This window comes from Alligator mississippiensis, chromosome 7, assembly GCF_030867095.1.
Source record: "Alligator mississippiensis isolate rAllMis1 chromosome 7, rAllMis1, whole genome shotgun sequence".
Taxonomy (NCBI): Eukaryota; Metazoa; Chordata; order Crocodylia; family Alligatoridae; genus Alligator; species Alligator mississippiensis.
The window spans coordinates 2130925-2152372 of record NC_081830.1 but is presented as its reverse complement, the minus strand read 5'-3'; the positions used below and the strand labels follow the sequence as shown (position 1 = coordinate 2152372).

General features: G+C 54.4%; 1 protein-coding gene and 1 long non-coding RNA gene across 6 annotated transcripts in view; one reads left to right on the top strand and one right to left on the bottom strand.

Annotated features, from left to right (window-relative positions):
- The window catches only part of LOC102575310 (uncharacterized), a 44965-nt gene extending 29522 nt beyond the window's left edge, over window positions 1-15443 (top strand). For 4 of the 5 annotated variants that reach the window (XM_059731397.1, XM_019496304.2, XM_019496307.2 and 1 more), the window contains 5 exons: window positions 2083-2904; window positions 5771-6595; window positions 7584-8396; window positions 10644-11456; window positions 12705-15443. In XM_059731397.1, coding sequence (XP_059587380.1) covers window positions 2083-2904; window positions 5771-6595; window positions 7584-8396; window positions 10644-11456; window positions 12705-13237 — 3806 coding nt within the window. In that variant the 3' untranslated portion in view covers window positions 13238-15443. The remainder of the gene's footprint in view (window positions 1-2082; window positions 2905-5770; window positions 6596-7583; window positions 8397-10643; window positions 11457-12704) is intronic. The other variant, XM_059731395.1, reaches the window with a different exon arrangement.
- A 2948-nt stretch (window positions 15444-18391) lies between these two features.
- LOC109285394 (uncharacterized) lies at window positions 18392-21361 on the bottom strand. The gene is made up of 3 exons (XR_002093134.2): window positions 21262-21361; window positions 20163-20871; window positions 18392-19428 (listed from the first exon to the last, which is right to left on the bottom strand). It is a non-coding gene; the product is annotated as an uncharacterized LOC109285394 (long non-coding RNA).
- Between the last annotated feature and the right edge of the window lie 87 nt (window positions 21362-21448).

Genomic DNA, 21448 nt, shown 5'->3' with positions numbered 1-21448 from the left:
TCACAAGCAAGAGAAACAGTTGCAGCAGGCTTTCAGGTGGGGTTAACAGCTGTTGCTAGAAGCCCAATGTGGATCTCTGTGATCTGTGGGTGGTTGGTCAGGTCCTCATCAGGCTGGGCCAGATCTGGTCCTTGCTCCAGTCAAAGGGTGTGTCTATGCATTTATTAATGCGCCTTAGATACTGAGCGTTTCATTTCATACTTGCTTAATAAAGTACTAACTAAATGTGCAATAACTAGAGTTAACTGTGCAGTAGCACCAATGCATGGTTATTTAGTGACGCTTACTGTGCATTAGCCTAATAACACTGAGCAGTAGGCTATTAGCCCCGTTTATGCTGTGACACATTACTGCGCAGTGTTATTCGGCTAATATGCAGTTAGCATCTCATGTAGATGTAATGAAAAGGCAGAGCAAACCACTTTGTGGAGAGCCTGTGCATGAGGCATGTAAAGGGCTTGGCTGGCCTGGCCATGAGATGTGGTGAGCTCTGGGTTTGGCTAGAGCATAAAGTCTGGCATAAGTTGGAGTCAAGGTAGGGGGTGTTTGGGGACTGTATGGTGACGTTTTATGCAAGGAGAGCTGCACGGGAGATTGTTCTGCCATGACAAACTCATGCAAATGAGATCTTCTGGTTTGAAAATGGATGATCTTTCCCATCCATCTGCCATTTTTCATCTGTGAGAGACTGCATGCATGCTCTCCATTTCTAGGGAGAGGTCAGAGATTTTCATGCCAGGAGTGTAAAACCTCTATCTTGGGGTGTAGGTTGTAGCCATGTTGGTCTAAGGACAAAGGCAGACAAGATTCTTTGGGTGAATCTGAGATCTTTAAATATTTAAGTTGGTCTAATAAAAGATATCAGATTCACCCGAGGAACCTTGCAAACCTCTATGTGCAAACCTCTCGACCCCAGCGAGAGGCAGAAAGGTTAACCAGACCAAAGAGAGCCTTCCCCTATCCTTTAAGGGGCTTGGGAACATTTCTAGCAGAAGAAATCCCACTCTACCAGGAGAAAATGTGAGGTGACAGGCCTTCACGGGATTTCTCATGGAGGAAGCATGGTGGATCTGTGAAAAAGCTCTATCACTTCAAATTGGGAACATCTCGCCTCTGTGAGAGTATCTCATGTCACAGTGAATGATTGTCATGTTGCTGCTTCTGTGCAGTCCTCCAGCATCCCAGTATGCCTTATCACCGCCCCCCCCGTTCTAGGAAGCGTATTTGTGACTCACCTGCAACTTGACTGCTCCATCAGAGCACAGAGCTACCGTGGCCCTGTCAAAGCTTGAGGGCCAGGCAAGCCAAGCCCCTCACCTTCCCACCCTGTCCTGGAAGGCTGCACGAAGAGAGGCAGCGATCTGCCCTTTGTCTCGCCCACAGCGGGAACAAACCATTGACCAAGTGAATTCAAGTCCCAGACTATTAGGACTAGGACTGTTAGCACCCAGTGGGCACGTCTACACGAGACGCTTACTACGCATTAGCCTAATATCATGGCACAGTAGCATGGTGGTTAAATACCATGCTAATAGCCGACTGTGCCACGTTATTAGGCAAATGCACAGTAAGCATCACTAAATAACTGTGTGCTGGCGCTGCACAGTAACTCGAGTTACTGTGCATTAAGTTAGTTCTTTATTAAGCAAGTACTAAAGTAAATGCGCAGTATCTAAGGCGCATTAATGAATGTGTAGACGTTCCCACTGATATTGCCAGGCAAAAGGTTTACATTGAAAAAGAGAAAGTAATCATTCATGTGACATGGTTTCGACTTAATGGACGTGGTGGTTCAGGAGACAGAGGCAGAGAGAATAGCCAGGGTGAAAAAGGGCCAAGACAAATTCCTGAGTGATTGATCTAGTATTGGCTTTTCAACACAATAGTCGGGGATGGATCCTCTGCCAGCTCAACCGATGATGATGGATGCTGGGGAGGGTATGAGAGGGGATGGATCACACTAGATGTACCTTCTTCATTTGCTGTCCCTCCACAGCATCAACTGCTACCAGTGGGGAAAGAGGATATTGGGGGAGAGGGATCATTGGTCTGACCCAATCAAGCACTTCTTTTATGACACAGGCACGATGTTGGAACTAGCTCCTTCGCCCTCCACCACCTACAGCCGGTCTGCCAACTGGACAGAGGCAGAGACAAAGGACCTCTTGGCCATCTGGGGCAAGGAGGAGCACCAGCAAGCCCTCCGCAAGAGCCACCGCAACAAGGAGGTCTTCCAGCAGATTGCTGCAGAGATGACCACGCGAGGCCATAACCGGGACTGGCAGCTGTGCCGCTCCAAAATAAAATGGATGCAGTGCTGCTATAAGAAGGTCTGGGACAAGAACCGGAGTGGCAGGGGCACCGAATGCACCATGCCCTTTTACAGGGAGTTGGCCCACATCCTCAAGGAGGATGGTGTGTGTTACAGAAACACCTTTGCCTCCAGAGGTGCGAGTTTGGGTGCTGAACAGCAAGCTGCCACTGAGGAAGAGGGAGGCCCAAAAGACTCTGGTGCAGCCAAGACGTGGCTGAAGCTGGAAGAGGAATCGATGCCCCAGAAACTCTTGGTGAACCAGGTCCAAGATGCAGAGGAACAGGATGGAGCTGGGATCTCCAACGACACCATAACTGAGGCGCAGGACGTGATGGATGAGACTGCACCATCAAAGTCACAGCTGATCTCAGAAATCGTCTGTTTCTCCCCACTGCCCTCAACCCCGAATGATCACGGTGATACTGCTGACCTGGAGACACCCTTTCCCATTTGTGCGCCAAAGATGCTCCGTTCTTCTTCCTCAAGGGACACTTCACAGCCCATGCAGACAAGCCAGCTCCCCGCACCCATGCCTCCTAGTCTCAGCGGCAAGAAGACTGCGCCCAATTCCCAGAGCACCACAGACACTGGTAAGTCTCCACCCTTTACTGCAGGCCCATGCCAGTGCCATAGCAATAAAACAATACCCACAAGGTTGCCCAGAGGATGTGGCCATAGCACTTCTAGGCAGGCAGTGCTTGGTCATAACACTGCAGCTCATGCTCCCCATCCCAAGGGCACCATGTCAGGCTTAACTGGGGTGTAGAAGAGTGGTAGCACAGGACCTGCTGTGTTGAGATGTCATGCGGTGACAACAAGATGGGTCCCTCAACACGTTTCCCATGACATCCCCTGCCATTTTTTTCTGTGGCTGTAGAGGCTGACTCGTGGATTCATCCGACCGTCCCTCTGTCCTGCATGTCCCCTCAAAACCCAAGTTCATTATGGGGTACACTGGTGGGTGCAAATGAAGCCATGCCTTTGGGGACAAAGTGTAGTGGCTGTGGTGATCATTGCTATGCACGAACTCCCTGGTGCTCCCCTGAAATTATCCAAGGTAGTTCAGCCCCAGATAGTGGCTCACGTCACACTTTCTCCCTGTGGGGCTCTAATATGTTGTTGCCCTGCATTCATGCACCTCTCAGGGGAGCATCTCCTGTTGCTGGCTTGCCAAAAACAAACCCCTGCTCCCCAATCCCACCCCACCGCCAGAATCCTTGCTCATCTGCAAGGCAGCAGGAGTTGTTGGGATGACCAAGGGCAATAGAAAACAATGACTTCACCTTCTTCCTCTAAAAACTTTCTGAGCTTGGGGTGGGAATCCCAGGGTCGGGAAGTTGGAAACAAAAAGTCAGGGGCATTCCTCTGCTGTACCTACTGTCAGGCAGGGGGTTGGACTGCGTGACCTCTGGAGGTCCATTCCAGCCCAGCTTCTCTATGACTCTACTACTTCATTCATTCAATACCAGGATCCAAATTGCCCCCCTACCTCAGAACCCGTCTGTCCCTTCCAGCACCAAAGCAAGTCCAGTACCACTCCACTCACTCCCTAATCCCTTTTGCTTGGTCTGGGGGCGCTGCTTCTGAAAGGTGATTCCTGGAGAAGATGAGAGGAAAGCATGGGTGGAAGCTCCTAGACATCCACCACTTAAGTGAAAATGCACACACCGTCCCCCTCGGCAGCCCAGCTCCTGCCCCCTGACACTGCAAAGCGCAGTCACGGGGAAGGGAAACAGTCACGGGGGCGAGGGGATTATGCAGTCTTTGCTAAAAGTCCTGGGGTGGGACTCTCTGGTGCACACTTGTTCAGCTGGCGGGTCTGGCCAGGTTGGGTTGGGATCTTCCCCAGGTCAGAGGTAGACCCTCGGCAAGTTTCTGGGCGTGCTGGTTGGATAGGGCTGACCCTGCCTCAGGCAGGGGGTTGGTCTAGATGGGACTCTGAAGGTCCCTTGCAGCCCCGCTTCTCTATGATCCTAGGATTGAACATGCCTTGTAAGAGGCTTGGCTTGCTCGGCCAGGACGGGTCATGGTTAACTCCATGCTGGCCTTAAGCAGTGGAACTGGGTGTGAGTCACTAACCAGACCCCTGCAGCCATTGGGAGGGCCAGGCACGGAGTAATGCATGCTGGGAAGTTGAAGGACTGTAGGGTGCCTTCTCATTCAAGGAAAACCATGCAGGTATGTGTTCTGCCATGCAAAACTCAGGCAAGTTAGATCTTCCAGCGTGGAACTGGGCCAGGGGACTTGTTCCCATTTTCACCCCTTAGAGAGTAAAATGAGACCTTACATATCTAGTGGGACAAATGCCCACCCATCAGGAGAAAATGCAGGGGTCTGGGCATTCATGGGGTCCCGCATAAAGGAACGTGGCACATCCATGAGAAAGGTCTCCCGATCAGGAAGCGCTCGCCTCCCCAGGAGTTTCTGATAGCACAATGTATGCCTGTACACTTCCTGCTCGTGTGGCTTTGTACAACATCCAGGTATGCTTGGTCTTCTCCCCATCATCCCCCTGGCTCCAGGGAGCCAGTTTATGAATAAATCCCCAATTCTGCATTTAAAAAAGTAGCCCAAAATCCACATTTTTCTATGCTGTTTCATTTTAATCATGGAAAAATGTGGATTTGGGGTTACTCTTTCAATCCCAAAATGCGGGGGGCATAAATCGGAGAAAACCAGGATCCCTGTTTATGACTCAGACCCATCTAGTGCTTCATTTGAGCACAGAGCTAAGCATGATGCCTCACAGCCTAGCCGCTGGTCAAGCCAAGCCCCTTCAACTTCCCCAGCCTATGCTGAAGGGCTGCACAGAGAGGGAGGTTTTTTTCCCCATGTCTTACCCAGAGCAGGAAGCAAACAACTGACTAAGTGACTAGGCAATGGTTATTCACCAAATCCCAGATGAGGAGACCCACAGTGCACCCACTGCACTTAGCAGGAGACAGGTTTAAAACAAAGATTAGCAAGTATTGGATTCAAGAGGTGGTGGAAGCTCCATCCTTGGAGGTTTTGAAGATCCAGCTAGACAAAGCCTTGGCTGGGATGATGTGGTGGGGGTTGGTCCTGCTTTGAGCAGGGGTTTGGACTAGATTCGACCTCCTGAGGTCCCTTCCAACCCTCCTTTTCTATGATTGTGTGATTTTTATTGTATTATGGAGTGCACCATTAACTTCTGGAGCTCCTTATGGCAGAGTGAATGGCTGCTTGCAAAAGGGGACGAGGCAGTTTCTAGGGGGATAGCTTTGAATCAGAACAGTCTGGGATGGATCCTTTGCCACCTCTCAACCAATGATGGTGGATGCTTGGGAGGGTACGAGAGGGGACAGAGCGCTCTAGATATACCCTGTTCATCTGCTCTTCCTCTAAAGCATCCACATTGGCCAAGAGAAAGGATCCTGGGGGAGATGGACTATTGATCTGACCCTCTCTGGCGCTTCTTATGTTCTTCTGACACAGGCTCAATATCAGAACCAGCTCCTTCCCCCTCTGCCACCTACAGCCGGTCTGCTAATTGGACTCATGAGGAAACGAAGGACCTCCTGGCCATCTGGGGCAAGGAGGAGAACCAGCAGGCCCTCTGCAAGAGCCACCGCAACAAGGAGGTCTTCCAGCGGATCGCCGCGGAGATGACCGTGCGGGGTCATCACCGGGACTGGGAGCAGTGCCGCACCAAAACGAAGTGGATGCAGCACTGCTATAAGAAGGTCCGGGACAGGAACCGGAGCTGTGGGGGCACCCGATATACCATGCCCTTTTACAAGGAGCTGGCCCGCATCCTCAAGGGTGTCCGTTCAGGGAAGACCTTTGACCCTTTTTGGTTGAGGGTGGGCACAGCTCTGGAAACTGCCCCTGAAGAGCATGCAGGGCAGGAGGGCTTGGGAGAGCCTGCTGCAGCCAGGACGTGGTGGGAGCTTGACGAGGAATCGCTGTCCCAGGAACTCTTTACAAACCAGGTGCAAGAAACGGGGGAAGAGGAGATGGAGGAGAGCTCCAGCGACAGCACAGTCAAGCCACCGGATGAGGGTGATGATGCTGCACCATCACAGTCACAGCTGACCTCAGAAATGGTTTCTTCCCCGACACTGCCCTCAACCCTGGATGATCCTAGTGAAATTGCTGATGTGGAGATGTCCTTTCCCATCCGTGGGCCTAAGATGCTCCATTCTCCTTCCTCAAGGGACACTTTGCAGCCCGTGCTACCAAGCCAGCTTCCCGCGCTCGCGACTCCTGGTCTCACCAGCAAGAGGAATGCGACCAGTTCCCAGACCACCGTGGACACTGGTAAGTCTCCATCTTCTACCGCAGGTACATGCCAGTCCCCTGGTGACTGAACAACACCCGTGAGGTTGCCCCAGGGCTGTGGCTGTAGCCGTTCCCTGAGGACTGCAGGGTTGAGTGATGATAAACGGGTCCACCGCCATGTTTCCTTGTGCCCCACTACTATTTCTCCTATGCCTATAAGGGTCATCTCATGCATGTCCACCCTGCCATTTCCCTGCCCCACACCTCCCCCAAAGATGGTTTCACAGCATAGTACGCTGGGTGGTGGCACACCATCAAGCCATGCCCTTGGGGATGAAGCGCAGTGGCCGTGGTGATACTGGCTGTGCATCTGCTCCCCAGTGCTCCTCTGGGTTTTCCAAGGCAGTTTACAGGCAGCTGCCCCAGATAGTGGTGCACGTCACATCTCCTCCCTATGGACCTCGAATGCTAGCTGCCTCCTCGGTTAATGCCACTGAGGGCCACATCGTCTTGCAAAAGAAAACTTCTGCCCCCCTAACCCCACCCCACCGCCAGACTCCTCACCCATCTGCAGTGCAACAGGAGTTGTGGGAATGACTGCAGCCAAGGACCTGAGACACCAGGGCCATTACCTCCTACCCTGACCCAGGGACTCCAGCCCAGAAAGTTTCTAGAGGAAAAAGTGTCAAGGGCATTACCCCGCAGCTGCTGTTGTGCCCGGTTTTCTACCCCATATCTTCTCCATTCCCCAACATGGGCCAGATGGCACAGATTATGACAGGAGGTGGTAGAGGCAGATTTGAACAGCCAGCTTCAAAAAGGGACAAATCTATTTCCTGAGTGATAGATCCATTAATAACTTTTTAAACAGCACAGGCAGGGATGTCAGCTCTGGATTAAGGGTGGATGCTGGGGAGGATACGAGAGGGGATAGACTGTTTTACATATACCATGTTCATCTGCTGTCAGAGAGGGGATACTGGGGAAGATGACCCAATCTGGCACTTCTTTTCTTCTTCTGACACAGGCACGCAGTCAGAGCCTGCTTCTTCCCCCTCCACCACCTACAGCCGGTCTGCTAATTGGACGCATGAGGAGACGAGGGACCTCCTGGCCATCTGGGGCAAGGAGGAGAACCAGCAGGCCCTCCGCAAGAGCCACCGCAACAAGGAGGTCTTCCAGCGGATCGCCGCAGAGATGACCGTGCATGGCCACCACCGGGACTGGGAGCAGTGCCGCACCAAAACGAAGTGGATGCAGCACTGCTATAAGAAGGTCCGGGACAAGAACCGGAGCGGCGGGGGCCCCCGATATACCATGCCCTTTTACGGGGAGTTGGTCCGCATCCTCAGTGGCGACCGCGGCGTGCATTCCAGCAACACCTTCGCCACTAGGTGCGTGAAGATGCACACAGGCCTGGAAGCTGCCCCCAAAGAGCAGGATGGCTTCGGGGACCCTGCTGCAGCCAGCACGTGGTGGGAGCCAGAGGAGGAATCGATGTCTCAGGAGCTGTTCGCCAGCCATTTCCTAGATTCGGAGGAGCAGGACAACTCTACCGATACCGTGGTAGAGACGCGAGATGTGGACAATGATGCTGCGCTGTCGAGGTCGTCGATGGCTTCGGGAATGGTCCCTGTCCCTCCGCTGCTGTCAACCCCAGAGGATCACAGCAAAGCTGGTGACCCAGGGTCCCCCTTTTCCCCATCTGTGACGAGGTTGCTTTGGGCTCCTTCACCTGGCACCGTGCAGCCCGTGTCACCAAGCCAGCTCTGCACACCCAGGGTCCCCTCACCACTGGGTCTAGGAGGCGTATCTGACCCCCTGGCCAGCACGGACACGGGTAAGGCTCCACGCTTATCTGCAGACACATTATCATGCCAGTGGGATAGAGGAATACCCATGGGCATGCCCATCTGAGCAGGGCCAATACCCCTGCTAGACGGGCACTGCTTGCTCCTGACACTGTAGCCCCATCTCCTCGGGACACCAGGCCTGGCTTCGACTTGAGTGCTGTTGAGTGGGGTGGGTGGCGCTAGCAGATGGCTGAAGTATCAGGTGGTGGCAACAGGTTGAGTCCTTCCTCACCCCTTCCACCAGATCCTCCTCCCCCCCATTTCTCCTGTACCTATAAGGTCCAACTCATGGGTGGCCATCCAACCTGCCCCTTCCCCCACACTGCCCCTAAGTCTTAATCCAGAAAACTGATCCAGAATATGCTGTCCTGATTGGGAGAGTGAATGAACCGTGTCCTCAAGGGAACAGAGTACAGCAGCCACGGTGAAGATTCCTGTGCATTTACTCCCTGGTGTTCCCCTGGCATCCAAGGACACATATAGGCATCTAATGGGGCACTTTGTAATAAATAAATGCCCTGCTAGAGTGGTATCCTCTAACTAGGTTGCTAAGAAGAAATCTCTGCTCCTTACAACCTCATCCCAATGCCAGACCCATCTGCCAGGCAACAGAAGTTGTGGGAAAGACTTTCACCAAGGGCAAGAGAAGGGGTGGGTTGGCTTCCTCAGTAGCATTGGGGTCGGCTGTAGCCAAAGCTAAAGATTTTGACTGGACTGTGCCAGTGCTCCTACTGAGACAAAAAGCTGGATGTCCCTGGATAGACACTCTGACCCCCTGGCCAGTGCAGACAGACAGGGAGGGTCAGGCAGCCACGCTTTTCAGGTGGCCGGGGCATGCTCACCACCACCACACACTTCCTTGGCAGTGGTGCAACCTGGGGCCCATGCAGCCCATTGCTGCCCACCCTCTTGACAGCGCATGTGCAGTTGGGCAAAAGCATTATGGACAGACAGACACAGACTCAGCCTTTTATTATATTAGAATTATATTTGGGAAGGGATTTTACCGCTGGTCAGATTGGTACAGACTGTGCAGGTCTGCTTTCCTCCATAGCTGGGAACATGGCCCTGCTCTTGGATCTCTTGGGTGTATTTTAATAGCCCGTGCAGCAGTAGGATGTTCACCACCATTGTTCCCCCTGCTTTCCCTGTGGCACCCTAGGGTGCTATGCTTGGTGGTTTGGTAATGGGCACCTGTGTAGTTTAGTAAGAAGTTAGAAAAGGACTTGCTCAAGATGTTTGAGAGAGGCATGATCCTGTCTCAGGCAGGGGAATGAACTATGTGACCTCCTACGGTCCCTTCCAGATATTTTTCTGTGATTCCAGGACCCAATCCAAGCACGGAGGTAACTACGCCCAGTGCAGTCCAAGGGCCAGCCAGGCCAAGCCCCCGGTGCTGAAGGGCTGTCTCCCTTTGTCACTTGCCTCATTTGCCTTCTGTTGCAAGACCTGCACAGCTAGGAAATCCTGCACTTACCTGATGCCGCATCAGGTGGATGACTGGATCTTAATATTTGTAAGGGAAGTCTGCTCTGCATCTCACCCACAGCAAGAACCAAACCGAACACTCGACAGCCTAAGTGAGCAGGGATCTGTTGTTCAGACTATGAGAACTAGGGGGCACCCACTGAAATGAGCAGGAAACCAGTATAAATTGAAAGGGAGGAAGTCATTATTCATGCAGCATGTAGTCGACATTTGGAGTCAATTATGATAGCAGGTGCCAGAGGCAGATTGAACGGCCGGTTCAAAAAGGGACGAGACAGTTTCCTGGCTGATGTATCCATTAATAGCTTTTTTAAACTGAACAGTCAAGGGATGTATCCTCTGCCACCTCCATGTTAATGATTGTCGGTGTCAGGGACCATAGGCGATGAGTTGGAGGGGCATGTGCCCCCCCCCCCAGATTTCTGCACCAACAGCGGGGCATGGGACCACAGCCTGGCCAGAGCTAGGGCCTGGCAGCAGTAGCACTGTGGTTTCTGCATCAACAGCAGGATATGGGGCTGCAGCCCAGCTCGACCAATGCCTGGCAGCAGAGTTGTGCCCTCCCCACTTTCAGCACTTACACCTCGCCTATGCCAGGGAGGGTATAAGTGGGGATAGATTGCTCTATACACTGTTGATCTGCTCTCCCTCCAAAGCATCCACTGCTGCCACTGTTGGAGAGAGGATACTGGGGGAGATGGACCGTTGATCTGACCCAGCCTGGCACTTTTCTTCTCATGACACAGGTACAATGTCAGAACCAGCTCCATCCCCCTCCACCACCTACAGCCGGTCTGCTAACTGGACGCATGAGGAGACAAAGGACCTCCTGGACATCTGGGGCCGGGAGGAGAACCAGCAAGCCCTGCGCAAGAGCCACCGCAACAAGGAGGTCTTCCAGCAGATCGCCGCGGAGATGACCGCCCGGGGCCACCACCGGGACTGGGAGCAGTGCCGCACCAAAACGAAGTGGATGCAGCACTGCTATAAGAAGGACTGCAGCGGTGGGGCCACCGGGCACACCATGCCCTTCCACAGGGAGCTGGCCGACATCCTCGGTGAGGACCGCGGCGTGCATTCCAGCAACACCTTTGCCACCAGGTGTCGGAAGACAGGCCCGGCGCTGGAAGCTGCCCCCAAAGAGCAGGATGGCCTAGGGGACCCCACTGCAGCCACTGCATGGTGGGAGCTAGAGGAGGAATCGATGTCCCATGATCTGCTCCTGAACCAGGTCCAAGACGCAGAAGAGCAGAGCCCTGGGGAGAACTCTAATGACACACTAGTTGAGCGACAAGACCTAGATGATGACGCTACACCATCCAAATCACAAATTTCTCCAAAAATGGCCCCTTTCCCCTCGCGACCCTCAACCCCGGAAGATCACAGCCTCGTTCCCAACCTGGAGACCTCCTTCCCCACATATGTACCAAAAATGCTGCATTCTCATTCCCTGATGGGCACCTCTCAGCCCATGCCACCAGGCCAGCTCCCCCCATCAATACTTCCTGGTCCTCGTGGTGAGAGGACTGCACCCAGCTCTCAGGCCACCACAGACATTGGTAAGCCTCCACATGCTAATGCAGGCTCATGCCAGCACCACAGCAATAAAACAACATGTGCAAATTGTCCTCTGGCACTTCTAGATCGGCACTGCATGGTCATATAATACTGATGCCCACCCCAGCAGGTTTTGACTCGGGGGTAGAGGGGTGGGAGGGGTGATGCTGTCAGGAGGATCAGGGCCTGCTGTGCTCACGGGTTGGGTGGTGACCATACAGTGGGTTCCCCAGCACATTGATGGACCCATCACCCAGGAATAGGTAGGGGGCAACTCACCTGTGTTCATCCAGCAGTGCCCTCACCCCACATCTCTGCTCTAAAGTTGGTTAAATAATATGGTGTGCTGCCTGGGGGCAGGATTAAGCCATGCTTTTGAGGACAAAGCCCAGGGGTCATGGTGACAATTGCTGTGCATTCACTCTCTGATGCTCCCCTAGCATTTTCCAGTCAAATTACAGGCACCAGCCCCAGGTAACGGAGCACTTCACACCTCCTCACGAAGTTCATGCCTCCCTTATCGCGTCTCTGAGGATGGCATCTTCTGTTACTGTCTTGCCAAGAACAAACCTCCCCCCATGGACCAGACTCCTCACCCATTTTGCAAGGCAACAGGAGTTGTAGGAATGATTGCAGCCAAGGGCATGAGAAACCAGGGCCATTACCTCCTACCCAGCCCCAAGCCCAGAAAGTTTCAAGAGGAAGTCAGGGGGGAAAATAAGTCGGGGCATTTCCCCCCACCCCCACAGCTGCTTTTATACCCTGTTTTCTCCCCCAAATTATCCAAATCCCCATTCCCCAACAGGAACCAGGCTGTTTCCCCAGTCCCAGGAGCCTTTCCCTTCCCTTCAGGGGGTAAGGGCAGGCATTATTCTTCTAGGGGAAGAAATGCCACTTTATCTGGCAATTCTGTCACTTTGAAACAGCAAGAGATCACTTGGGTTTGAGTTTTCCTTGGCAAAATGAATAGCTATACATTTCCTGCTTGTAGGCAGCCCTCTATTATCTCAGCCTGCTCTGCTGGCTGTACCCAATTTCCTGGGTGATGGATCCGTGGATAGCTGTTAAATGGATGTCTCTGGATTTTCTCAACCAACAATGATGGATGCTGGGGAGGGTATAATAGCTATACCCTATTCATCTGCTCTCCCTCTAAAGCATTCATGCTGCCACTGTCAGAGAGAGGATCCTGGGGGAGAGGGACCATTGATCTGACCCGCTCTGGCATTTCTTATGTTTTTATAACACAGGCACAATGTTGGAACCAGCTCCGTCCCCCTCCACCATTTACAGCCGGTCTGCTAACTGGACGCAGGTGGAGACGAGGGACCTCCTGGCCATCTGGGGCAGGGAGGAGAACCAACAAGCCCTGCGCAAGAGCCACCGCAACAAGGAGGTCTTCCAGCAGATTGCCCTGGAAATGACCGCCCGGGGCCACCACCGGGACTGGGAGCAGTGCCGCACCAAAACAAAGTGGATGCAGCACTGCTATAAGAAGGTCCGGGACAGGAACCGGAGCGGCGGGGGCTCCCGATATACCATGCCCTTTTACAGGGAGTTGGCCCGCATCCTCAGTGACAGCCGTGCTGTGCATACCAGCAATAACTTGGATGCCCGATGGGCGAGAACAGATGCAGAACAGCAGACTATGCCAAAGAGCAGGAGGAGCCGGAGAGCCTCAGGGACCCCACTGCTGCCGGGGCATTGCAGGAGCCGGAGGAGGAACCGATGTTCCAAACCTGTTCGTGAATCGGGTCCCAGACACTTCAGACCCCCTCACTGATGGGTTAGTTGTGCACCTTTCTTGGGCATCCCAACCTAGTTTCTGTGTGGCGTTCTGCAATCCCAGCACTCGATCGAGGTGGCCAGGTAGTGATGGCAGATGATCTAGTTGGGGATGGTCCTGCTTTGAGCAGTGGGTTGTACTAGATTACCTGAGGTCCCTTCCAACCTTCATTTTCTATGAGTTTATATTGCTGTTCCTGCTCCGGGTGGAAAGAGGATGTAGGATGGGAAGATCATCCAGTGTTCACCCACCAATGCAAGGCAAGTGTGGTGGTGGTGGAAGGTCACGGCATGGGTGTGCCCAAGGTTGGCGGGGGGATCCTACCACCAGGTCCCCACCAGGCAAGAGCCACGTTCATCAGCTCCAGGTCTTCAGGAACGAGGTGGCTGCACATGCAAGTTGAGGTAGCTTTTAAGCATTTGCCTCCCATTCAAAGGGATGCCTAGCTTCTCCCCCGACCCCTGTGAGCTGGTGATTCCCTTCCAAGACCCGCAGTCATCTTGCAGAAGCTAGAAGGTTGTTCTTGGATGCCCCTTGTCCATGTAGACAGCTCCTGCTGGCGATGCAGTGAGACTCCCGCAAGGAGAAGGAACAAGCTGGCAGTCCCTGTGTTCACCTGGGAGGAGATGGGTCATGGAGAAGTTCACGTCCATGCCCCGTTCTGTCAGGAGGCAGCCCTCCCTTGAAGGTAGCAGTGTCATGGGGAGTCTGAGGATGTTCCTAGGGGAACTGACCATGCAAAGAGCTGGGGGGGCACAACCTGGCTTGGTTCCTGGGCCATGGCAGGATCAGAGGGAGGTCCCAGACATACTCTTCCAAGCTCCTGATGGTGCAAGGAGAGTGTCAGGATGAAACTTGTGGGCTTATTCCCCATCTTATCAGGAAAGGTGGTTGCATTTCACAAAGGCTGCCTGTTTGCTTCCTTCTGCTTCTAGCCTGCACCCCTGTAGCTGGGAGGAGAGCCAGCTCTCGGCGTGACCGTCCTCCACGGCCAGGCCGGCAGGCTGCGGCACAGCTGGCATGCGAGAGGTGCTGAGGACAAGATGCCAAAGTAAAGAGGAGATGATGGAGTCTCTGGTACTCTTCCGTAAGCGCCACACACCTGGCACCCATTAGCAGAGGCCTCTGTTTTGGGAGCTGTGGTGAGGGGACACGGCCAATACAAGGAAGGTGGATGCTGCCTCAAGTTATCAACCCACTTTGGGGAGCCCGAGGCTGAAGATGCACTTATAACAGGGTGCCATGTAGCTTCTCGGGGGACAAGCTGAAAGCCCAGAGGGTCGTTGGTACCTTCCTCCAGGGCCACAGGATCTAACCCCACCATTTTCTTGAGACCTCCACCCCACTCTCCCAGGAGGCATGCACCTGGATCCAACCTCAGGCCAGCAACAGAGGGGTGGCAGGGTGGCTACCCAGCCTCCTGCAGAAAGGAATAAGGGCAGCCCATCAGTGCCGCTGGAGGCAGGAGGGGGCAGGATGGAGATCCCGATGCCATGACTGAGGGGCATGGAGTGGTGGCCAGCACAGGCGAGGGTTTTCTGGAGCCAGGCAACTGGGGACAAATGGAAAAGATGTGGTCCAGGGTGTATGTGGCCATGATCTCCCCTGAGGGCAGAGAACAACAGGGCTATTAAGACGGCAGTGCTCGGGGAGCATGGGGCTGCCATCATGTCAAACCTTCAGGGCCTGAGTGAACCCAGAGCCCCGTCTCTTCCCCTCTAACACACCTGGCCCCTACAAGAGAGCAGGAGACCCCCCCTGCACCCAACGTGCAAGGCTTCTGCCCCAGTCCTAGGCAAAAGCAGCCCCTCCATCCTCCTGGAAGATCCCAAGGACAGGGCAGTTGTGCTGGGAGGTTCATGACATGGCATGGATCTGGCCACCCATACAGCTGTCTGAGGCAGGCTGTGATACCCCTGCCCTCCATCCATAGTGCAGCTTCCAGGGATGCATGGAGGGCTCAGGGATCAAGACATGGGGTATCTCCCCTCTTCTCCATCCACAGTCGCTGTTGAAGCTATTGCCTGGTTGGCACGTTCATCAGTTCCCTGCTATCCAGGTGCAACCCCAGCCCTGTGGCCAGAAGCCTCTTCAAAAACCAAACAGCACAAACACGCAAGATGCCCTGCTGGGAAAATGCTTACGGTTTTCATGGTTCAATAAAAGAAACTAGATTTTTGTTAAAAAAAAACATGGAAATTGAGTCCTGAGATGTCCCTGTCTTCTCTTCTTGGTGCGGCTTGGTGCTCTCTCCCAGACCCATGAGCAGATCTAGGATGCAAAGGGGGTTGTAGACAGCGAGGTGCCTCATCACATCTGGAACAACATCTGTTTTTCTTCAGTTTAAACTCGAAACTTTATTAAAATGCTAGGGGTTTAGGGATGTGTGATTCAGTTTAAGTTGGAAGCAAAACAAGTAGGACTTCCTGGAGCTGGCTTGGTTCAGTATCTTCATCAACAGCATGGAAAATAGCATGGAGCACACCCTCAGCAAGTTTGCAGATGACACCAAGGTGTGGGGGAGCAGTAGATATGCGGGAGGGTAGGGCTAGGATGCAGAGAGTCCCTAGACAAATTGGAGGATTGAACCAAAAGAAATCCCATGAAGTTCATTAAGGACAAGTGCAAAGTCCCATACGCTGGTACAGGCTGGGGATTGGCTGGCTAAGCAGCAGCTCTGCAGAAAAGGACCTGGGGTTACAGCGGACAAAAAGCTGAATTGAAGCCAGCAGTGTGCCCTTGTTGCAAAGAAAGCTAACGGCATCCTGGGCTGCATTGGTACGAGCACTGCCAGCAGATCAAAGGAATTGATTCTTCCCCTTCATTCGGCACTGGGGAGGCCACATCTGGAGCCCTGTGTCCAGTTGTGGGCCCCTCACTACAGAAAGGATGGGGCCAAATTGGAGAGAGTCCATTGGAGGGCAACGAAAATAGGGGGCTGGAACACATGACTTCCAAGGAGAGGCTGAGGGAACTGGGTTTATTTAGTCTGAGGGGGGATTGAACAGCAGCCTTCACCTCCCTGTAGGGAGGCTGCAAAGAGGATGGAGCTGGGCTGTTCTCAGTGGGGGCAGATGGCAGAGCAAGGAGCAATGGGCTCAGGTTGCAGCAAGGGAAGTTGAGGTTAGTTATTAGGAAGACCTTTTTCAGTAGGAGGGCGGTAAAGCTCTGGCACAGGTTGCCAAGAGGGGTGGTGGACTCTCCATCTTTGGAGATTTTGTCAGTTTAAAAAGGGCCCGCCGATGGCTTAGCTGCAGTTTGTCCCCGACTCTGGAGGGAGACGCACAGGTGGAAGCCTGTTGTGCCCCCATTGAGCCCAGGGACCCCCAGGACCCCCCAGTGGGACTCTGACCCGGACCTCCAGCACAGCCAGAGGTAGGTGGGGCCCACAGCAGGGAGGGAGGGACCCCGACCCAGTTAACTGCGGGGCAGCTGAGTCAGAGCTGAGGAGGGACACGTGCCCCCCCCATCCCCTCAGCTCCTACTTGGCCCAGCCCCCAGGGAGCTGCACAATCAGTCCCGCCAGCATGTGAGATGGGCAGGGTGGGGCACTTGCCTGTCCCTTCTTCCATGGGGCAGGGACCCCCCCTCCCCCCCAGCCCCTAGAGCAGCGCTGCGCCATCGGAGAGCCCTTCTGCGCGTGTGTGCAGTTTAAAAAGGACCCGCAGATGGCTTAGCCGCAGTTTGTCCCCGGCTCCGGAGGGAGACGCACAGGCAGAAGGCTGTTGCGCCCCCGTTGAGCCCAGGGACCCCCCAGGTGGGCAAGACCTCACACTTGGAGCTTGAGGGGATTGTGCATAAGATTGTGCCACGGTTGCTTACAACAGCAGGGGAGTGGACACAATGAAGATGGCCCCTGACAGCTGGACTGTTCCTATACAGTTCACTTGTGAAACTTGTTGGGGCAGAGAATAGCCAGGATCAAAATGGAAGATATTCTTGTGAGGACGGATGTTTTGGGAGCTATTCAGTGGACATGTCTACATGGGCAGTTACACTGGCTTAGTTACTGTGCAGTAAGTGGGAATAGGCTGGCATCCACATGTGCAGGTGTTAAAACACATTAGCACTGTGTGTAGACTGACTTGGGATTAAAGTTAGTCCCAAGTCAGCCCACGCACAGTGTTACCGCACAGTAAGGCATCTACGCATGCGTTGCTGCACAGTAACTGGGTGTAAATTTGATGCAGGTATCAAATTTATGCCCAAATCGGCATAAGTTGCCATATTTACTGAATAGTATGGGTGTGCATGTGTGGACGCACCCCCATACTGTGCAGCAATTTTGGCTACTGCACAGTAAATGCACACGTGTAGACATGCCCAGTACAAGTCAGGTATGTCTCCTCTGACATCCCCAAACCAATGCTGACTGGTGCTGGAAAGGGTATAACGGGATGGATCACCTTAGCCATGCCCCATTCATACCGCCTCTCTATAAAGCAGCTACTGCTTGCCTCTGTCAGAGACTATGTATTGCAGTAGATGGGTCTGACCAAACGTGGCATTTGCATTCTTATGATGGTGTGTGATGGGCTGCGAGCAAGGCCAGGAGGGCTGCAGCTGGGCAGGCAGCAGGGTTGAAAGGAAGGCTTGGGGAAAAGGCACCTCAGAGGAATTGGAGTTGATTTTGGCTCAACCTGTTTGCAAAGCAGACTGCTGGCTGGGAGGAGTCTTGCCTCAAGGCACAGATGGGGAGTTAGGAGGCTGTGGAAGATGCTTTGCACAAGTTTTGAGTATTTTATTATTTTGCGGTGCCCAATCTGGGCCAATAGTTCTGTGCAACTGCTTAGGGGGCAGCACAGCCTGGGGGACCACTAGAGAGGTCCCAGGGATGCTAAATGGGTCAGGAGGCAAAGGCCGATCTCCTGGGGCTGGCCAGCTCCACCAGGGCATCGGGGTCTACTGTGGGCAGGGGATGGAAAGGAGAGGAGGAGTGAGCTGGGCAAGGGTGAAGGGACACACAAAGAAAAAAGGAGGAAAGCCGGTGCTGAGGAAGCACCCCAGGTTTCTGCCCCACAATGCAAGCAGGGGCAGGATGCAGAAGGAGGCGGTGGTGAGTGTGGGGGAAGGATTAATCCTTGGGAGATCCCGGGTGGTGGGAGGCAGAGCTACGACAGGCTTACAGGTGAGACGACCAGGGAGCCACAGTCGGGGTGTGGAGATCTGTATTGTTCACAGGAAACATAGAAAACACCCGTGATTTAAAAAAAAATTAAATAAACGTCTTTCCGGTACATAGCGTTGTTCTGGTGGCTGTTGTCTCTGCCTTAGTGATTCCCAACAGCCTCAGATATCATCCTCCGAGAGGGTGAGAAACAAAACGGTGTCCCCTGAGCCACCTCCAGAGTCTCTTGGAAATAACAGGCATGTTCATCGGCCATTTCATGGAGCCATGCTGTGTTCCTCACCTTGCACACTGCCTTCAGTGGGGGTAGCTTCGCAACTACTGCCACGCCAGGCAGATAGGGCGACGAGAAGGGCAGCAAAGAACTGGAGGTCAACACTGGGCACGGGCAGAGAATGAGATGCCCCGATAGGCACAGGCCCCCCACCCTGGCTGCACAATGTCAGCACTGCAAGCTCTCTCCTCTTTAGGGCCTCAGCACTCAAATGTCAGCACATGTGACTCTGGGTAAGTTTTTCTACCAGGAGAACAAACCTGGGAGAACTCTCCCATATTATCTGAATGTGTGTACACGGCATCAGCACCTCGAGACCCATCAGTGAGCCACGGTCGAGATCATCCTTGAATCGAGAAACAACTGTGGACTGCAGGAACACCTGAACCCTTCCTATGCTGACAGAAGTGTTACAGTTGTCCCTGTGTGTGGACGCGCCAATGCCGGGTAGGAGGAGCAGGTGAAACCTTTCCCACATGCTCCACACCAATGGGTCTTCTCCCTTGAGTGGATGAGCTGGTGCAGAGTCAGGTAAGAGAGGCAGGTGAAGCCCTTCCCGCATCCCGGGCACTGGTATCACTTCTCCCCGGAGAGGATGGGCTGGTGCTGGGCGAGCTGGGAGGGGTGGCTGAAGCCATGTTCTCCCTTTGTGTTGGTGCAGCCTCTTGCACACTTGATCCTGCTCAGGTCTTCAGGCGTCCTTCCTAACTAATTGCCTTGGGAGGTCCAAGTTGGCCGACGTTTCCACCAAAGGCTGCTCCTCCTCTCTGTTCAGCATCCAGACCCCTGCCGAGTGGAGAAAGGAGCCCGGCAATGAGTTCCCACCTTGCAAACACTGCTGTTCCCCAGTGCTGGGATGGGACTCATGGCAAAGTGGGGCCTTGATACTTGTTTCCTTCAGGGCAAAATCTTGTTCACCCACCCAGCATCAGGACCCCAAGTGCTGGGTACAACAGGTAGGTCGGTGTGCCACTCTTGCGTTTCCCTGCTTGGTGCGTTTCAAAACCAGTTTCTTCATGTTTCAGACCCCTCTGGGGGAGACCTGTGAGACTTTTGTATTGGGATAGGATATAAAGAGCTCTTTGTCACGGGGAGTATTGGCTGGAAGGAAGAAATGTGACTCTCTAGGGACCACTTCACATCACAGCACTGCTGGGTCCAGGGGAAGATGGTGTGAGCAGCAGGACAGAAATCTAGGGCCAAAATTAATTGGGGAAAACACCTGCCCCAGCCTGTTCTTGGGCACTGAGGACTCCCACCAGGCACAAGAGTGGGGATGGGGAAGTAAAGTGAAGACTGAGACCAGCAGCGTGACAAAGCCCAACCAGGATAAAGGATCTTTCATCTGCCTGCTGCCCCCACAGCAGGATGGGAGCTTTGTTGGACCATAGCTGTGCAATGGGCACAAGGGGCACGGCCTCTGAGTCAGACCTTCCCGGACCTAACATGCCAGAGGCTGCAAGGGAGAGAGAAGCAGGGGCAAGCACCCTGCTCAGACCTCTACCTCTTCAGCACGGTACCTGAGCCCTGCAATGGCCAGAGTTTGTCTTTGGGGACATGACGTGGCTCATTCAGGAGCCCTGGGGCTTCACCCCATCCTGCCTCCTCCTGGGGCAGGTGCTCAGGATCCAGCTGCAGCTGCTCCGGCCAGGAGTTGAGGGTCCCGTAATGCCCCAGCACTTGCCATCTTGTCCGAGGCCACGTCTTGGACCTTCACGCGCACTGTGACCTGGGGACAAGACAACCACAGTCTCTGGGAGCTAGGAGAGATGGGAGTGGGAGGGAACATCCCCAGACACATGGAGACGGGGAGGCAGCATTGATGTCGGGGGGGGGAAACGCTGTCACCTGAAGTGCCTCGTCCTCCACTGGCCCCAGCTCAAACCCCCCAGCCAGGGCCACCGCCTCGGCGCAGGTTTCCACGCTGTGCCCCCACTCCCAGCTCTGCATCTCCTGGGGCAGGATGGCCAGGAACTGCTCCAGCACCACCAGCTCCAGCATCTGCTCCTTGCTGCGGTGCTGCGGCTCCAGCCAGCCCCGGCACAGCTCCCGCAGGCGGCTGCACACCTCCTGCGGCCCCTCGGCCACCTGGTAGAGGAAGCCCCAGAAGCACCGGTGCCAAGTCTCCAGGATGGAGTGCTCATTGCCTGGAGCTGGTGCCTGTGCTGGAAAGGGGGGGCTTGGAGCTGGTGCTGACCCTGGCTTGGCAGCTGCTCACCCGTGGGGCCTCTGCAGGAAAGAGACCGCGTGGATTTGATCACGCGATGGGAGAGCCAGGACCCCCGGCACTGCTGTGCCCCTGTCCCTGCTACACCTGGCACCAGCAGACCCCCGCCTTGACTCCCTGCCCACCCTCCCCAAGCCCCTCACTCCTGGCTCGCACTGCCGATGCCCCCCACTCCGGCCCCGTGATGCACTTCACTCCCAACCTGCAGCTCCCCTGCCCTCCCCCATCTCTGCCCAACCCTCACTCCCAACCCACAGCCCCTCACTCTCTGCAGCCAGCCACTCCCGGCTCTGTATTGGCACTCCCCTTCCCTGCAGCCACTTCCCCTACCACCCCTCCTTGCTCTGGGGGAAGGAGCCCCATTGCACACACCCGAGCCCCATTGCATGCACCTGCCAGGCCCAGCTCCGAGTGCAGCAGCTGCCCAGACCAGGGGCTGCACTGGGGTCCTGCTCCTCCTGCTGCTGGTGCCCGAACTGGAGCTGGGAGGTGGGAGAGGCCTCATGCATGCAGCAGCAACCTCATATCCTGCTGCAGCTCCACCCTCGCTTCCTCCCCGCTGTCCCTACGCTGGGTCTA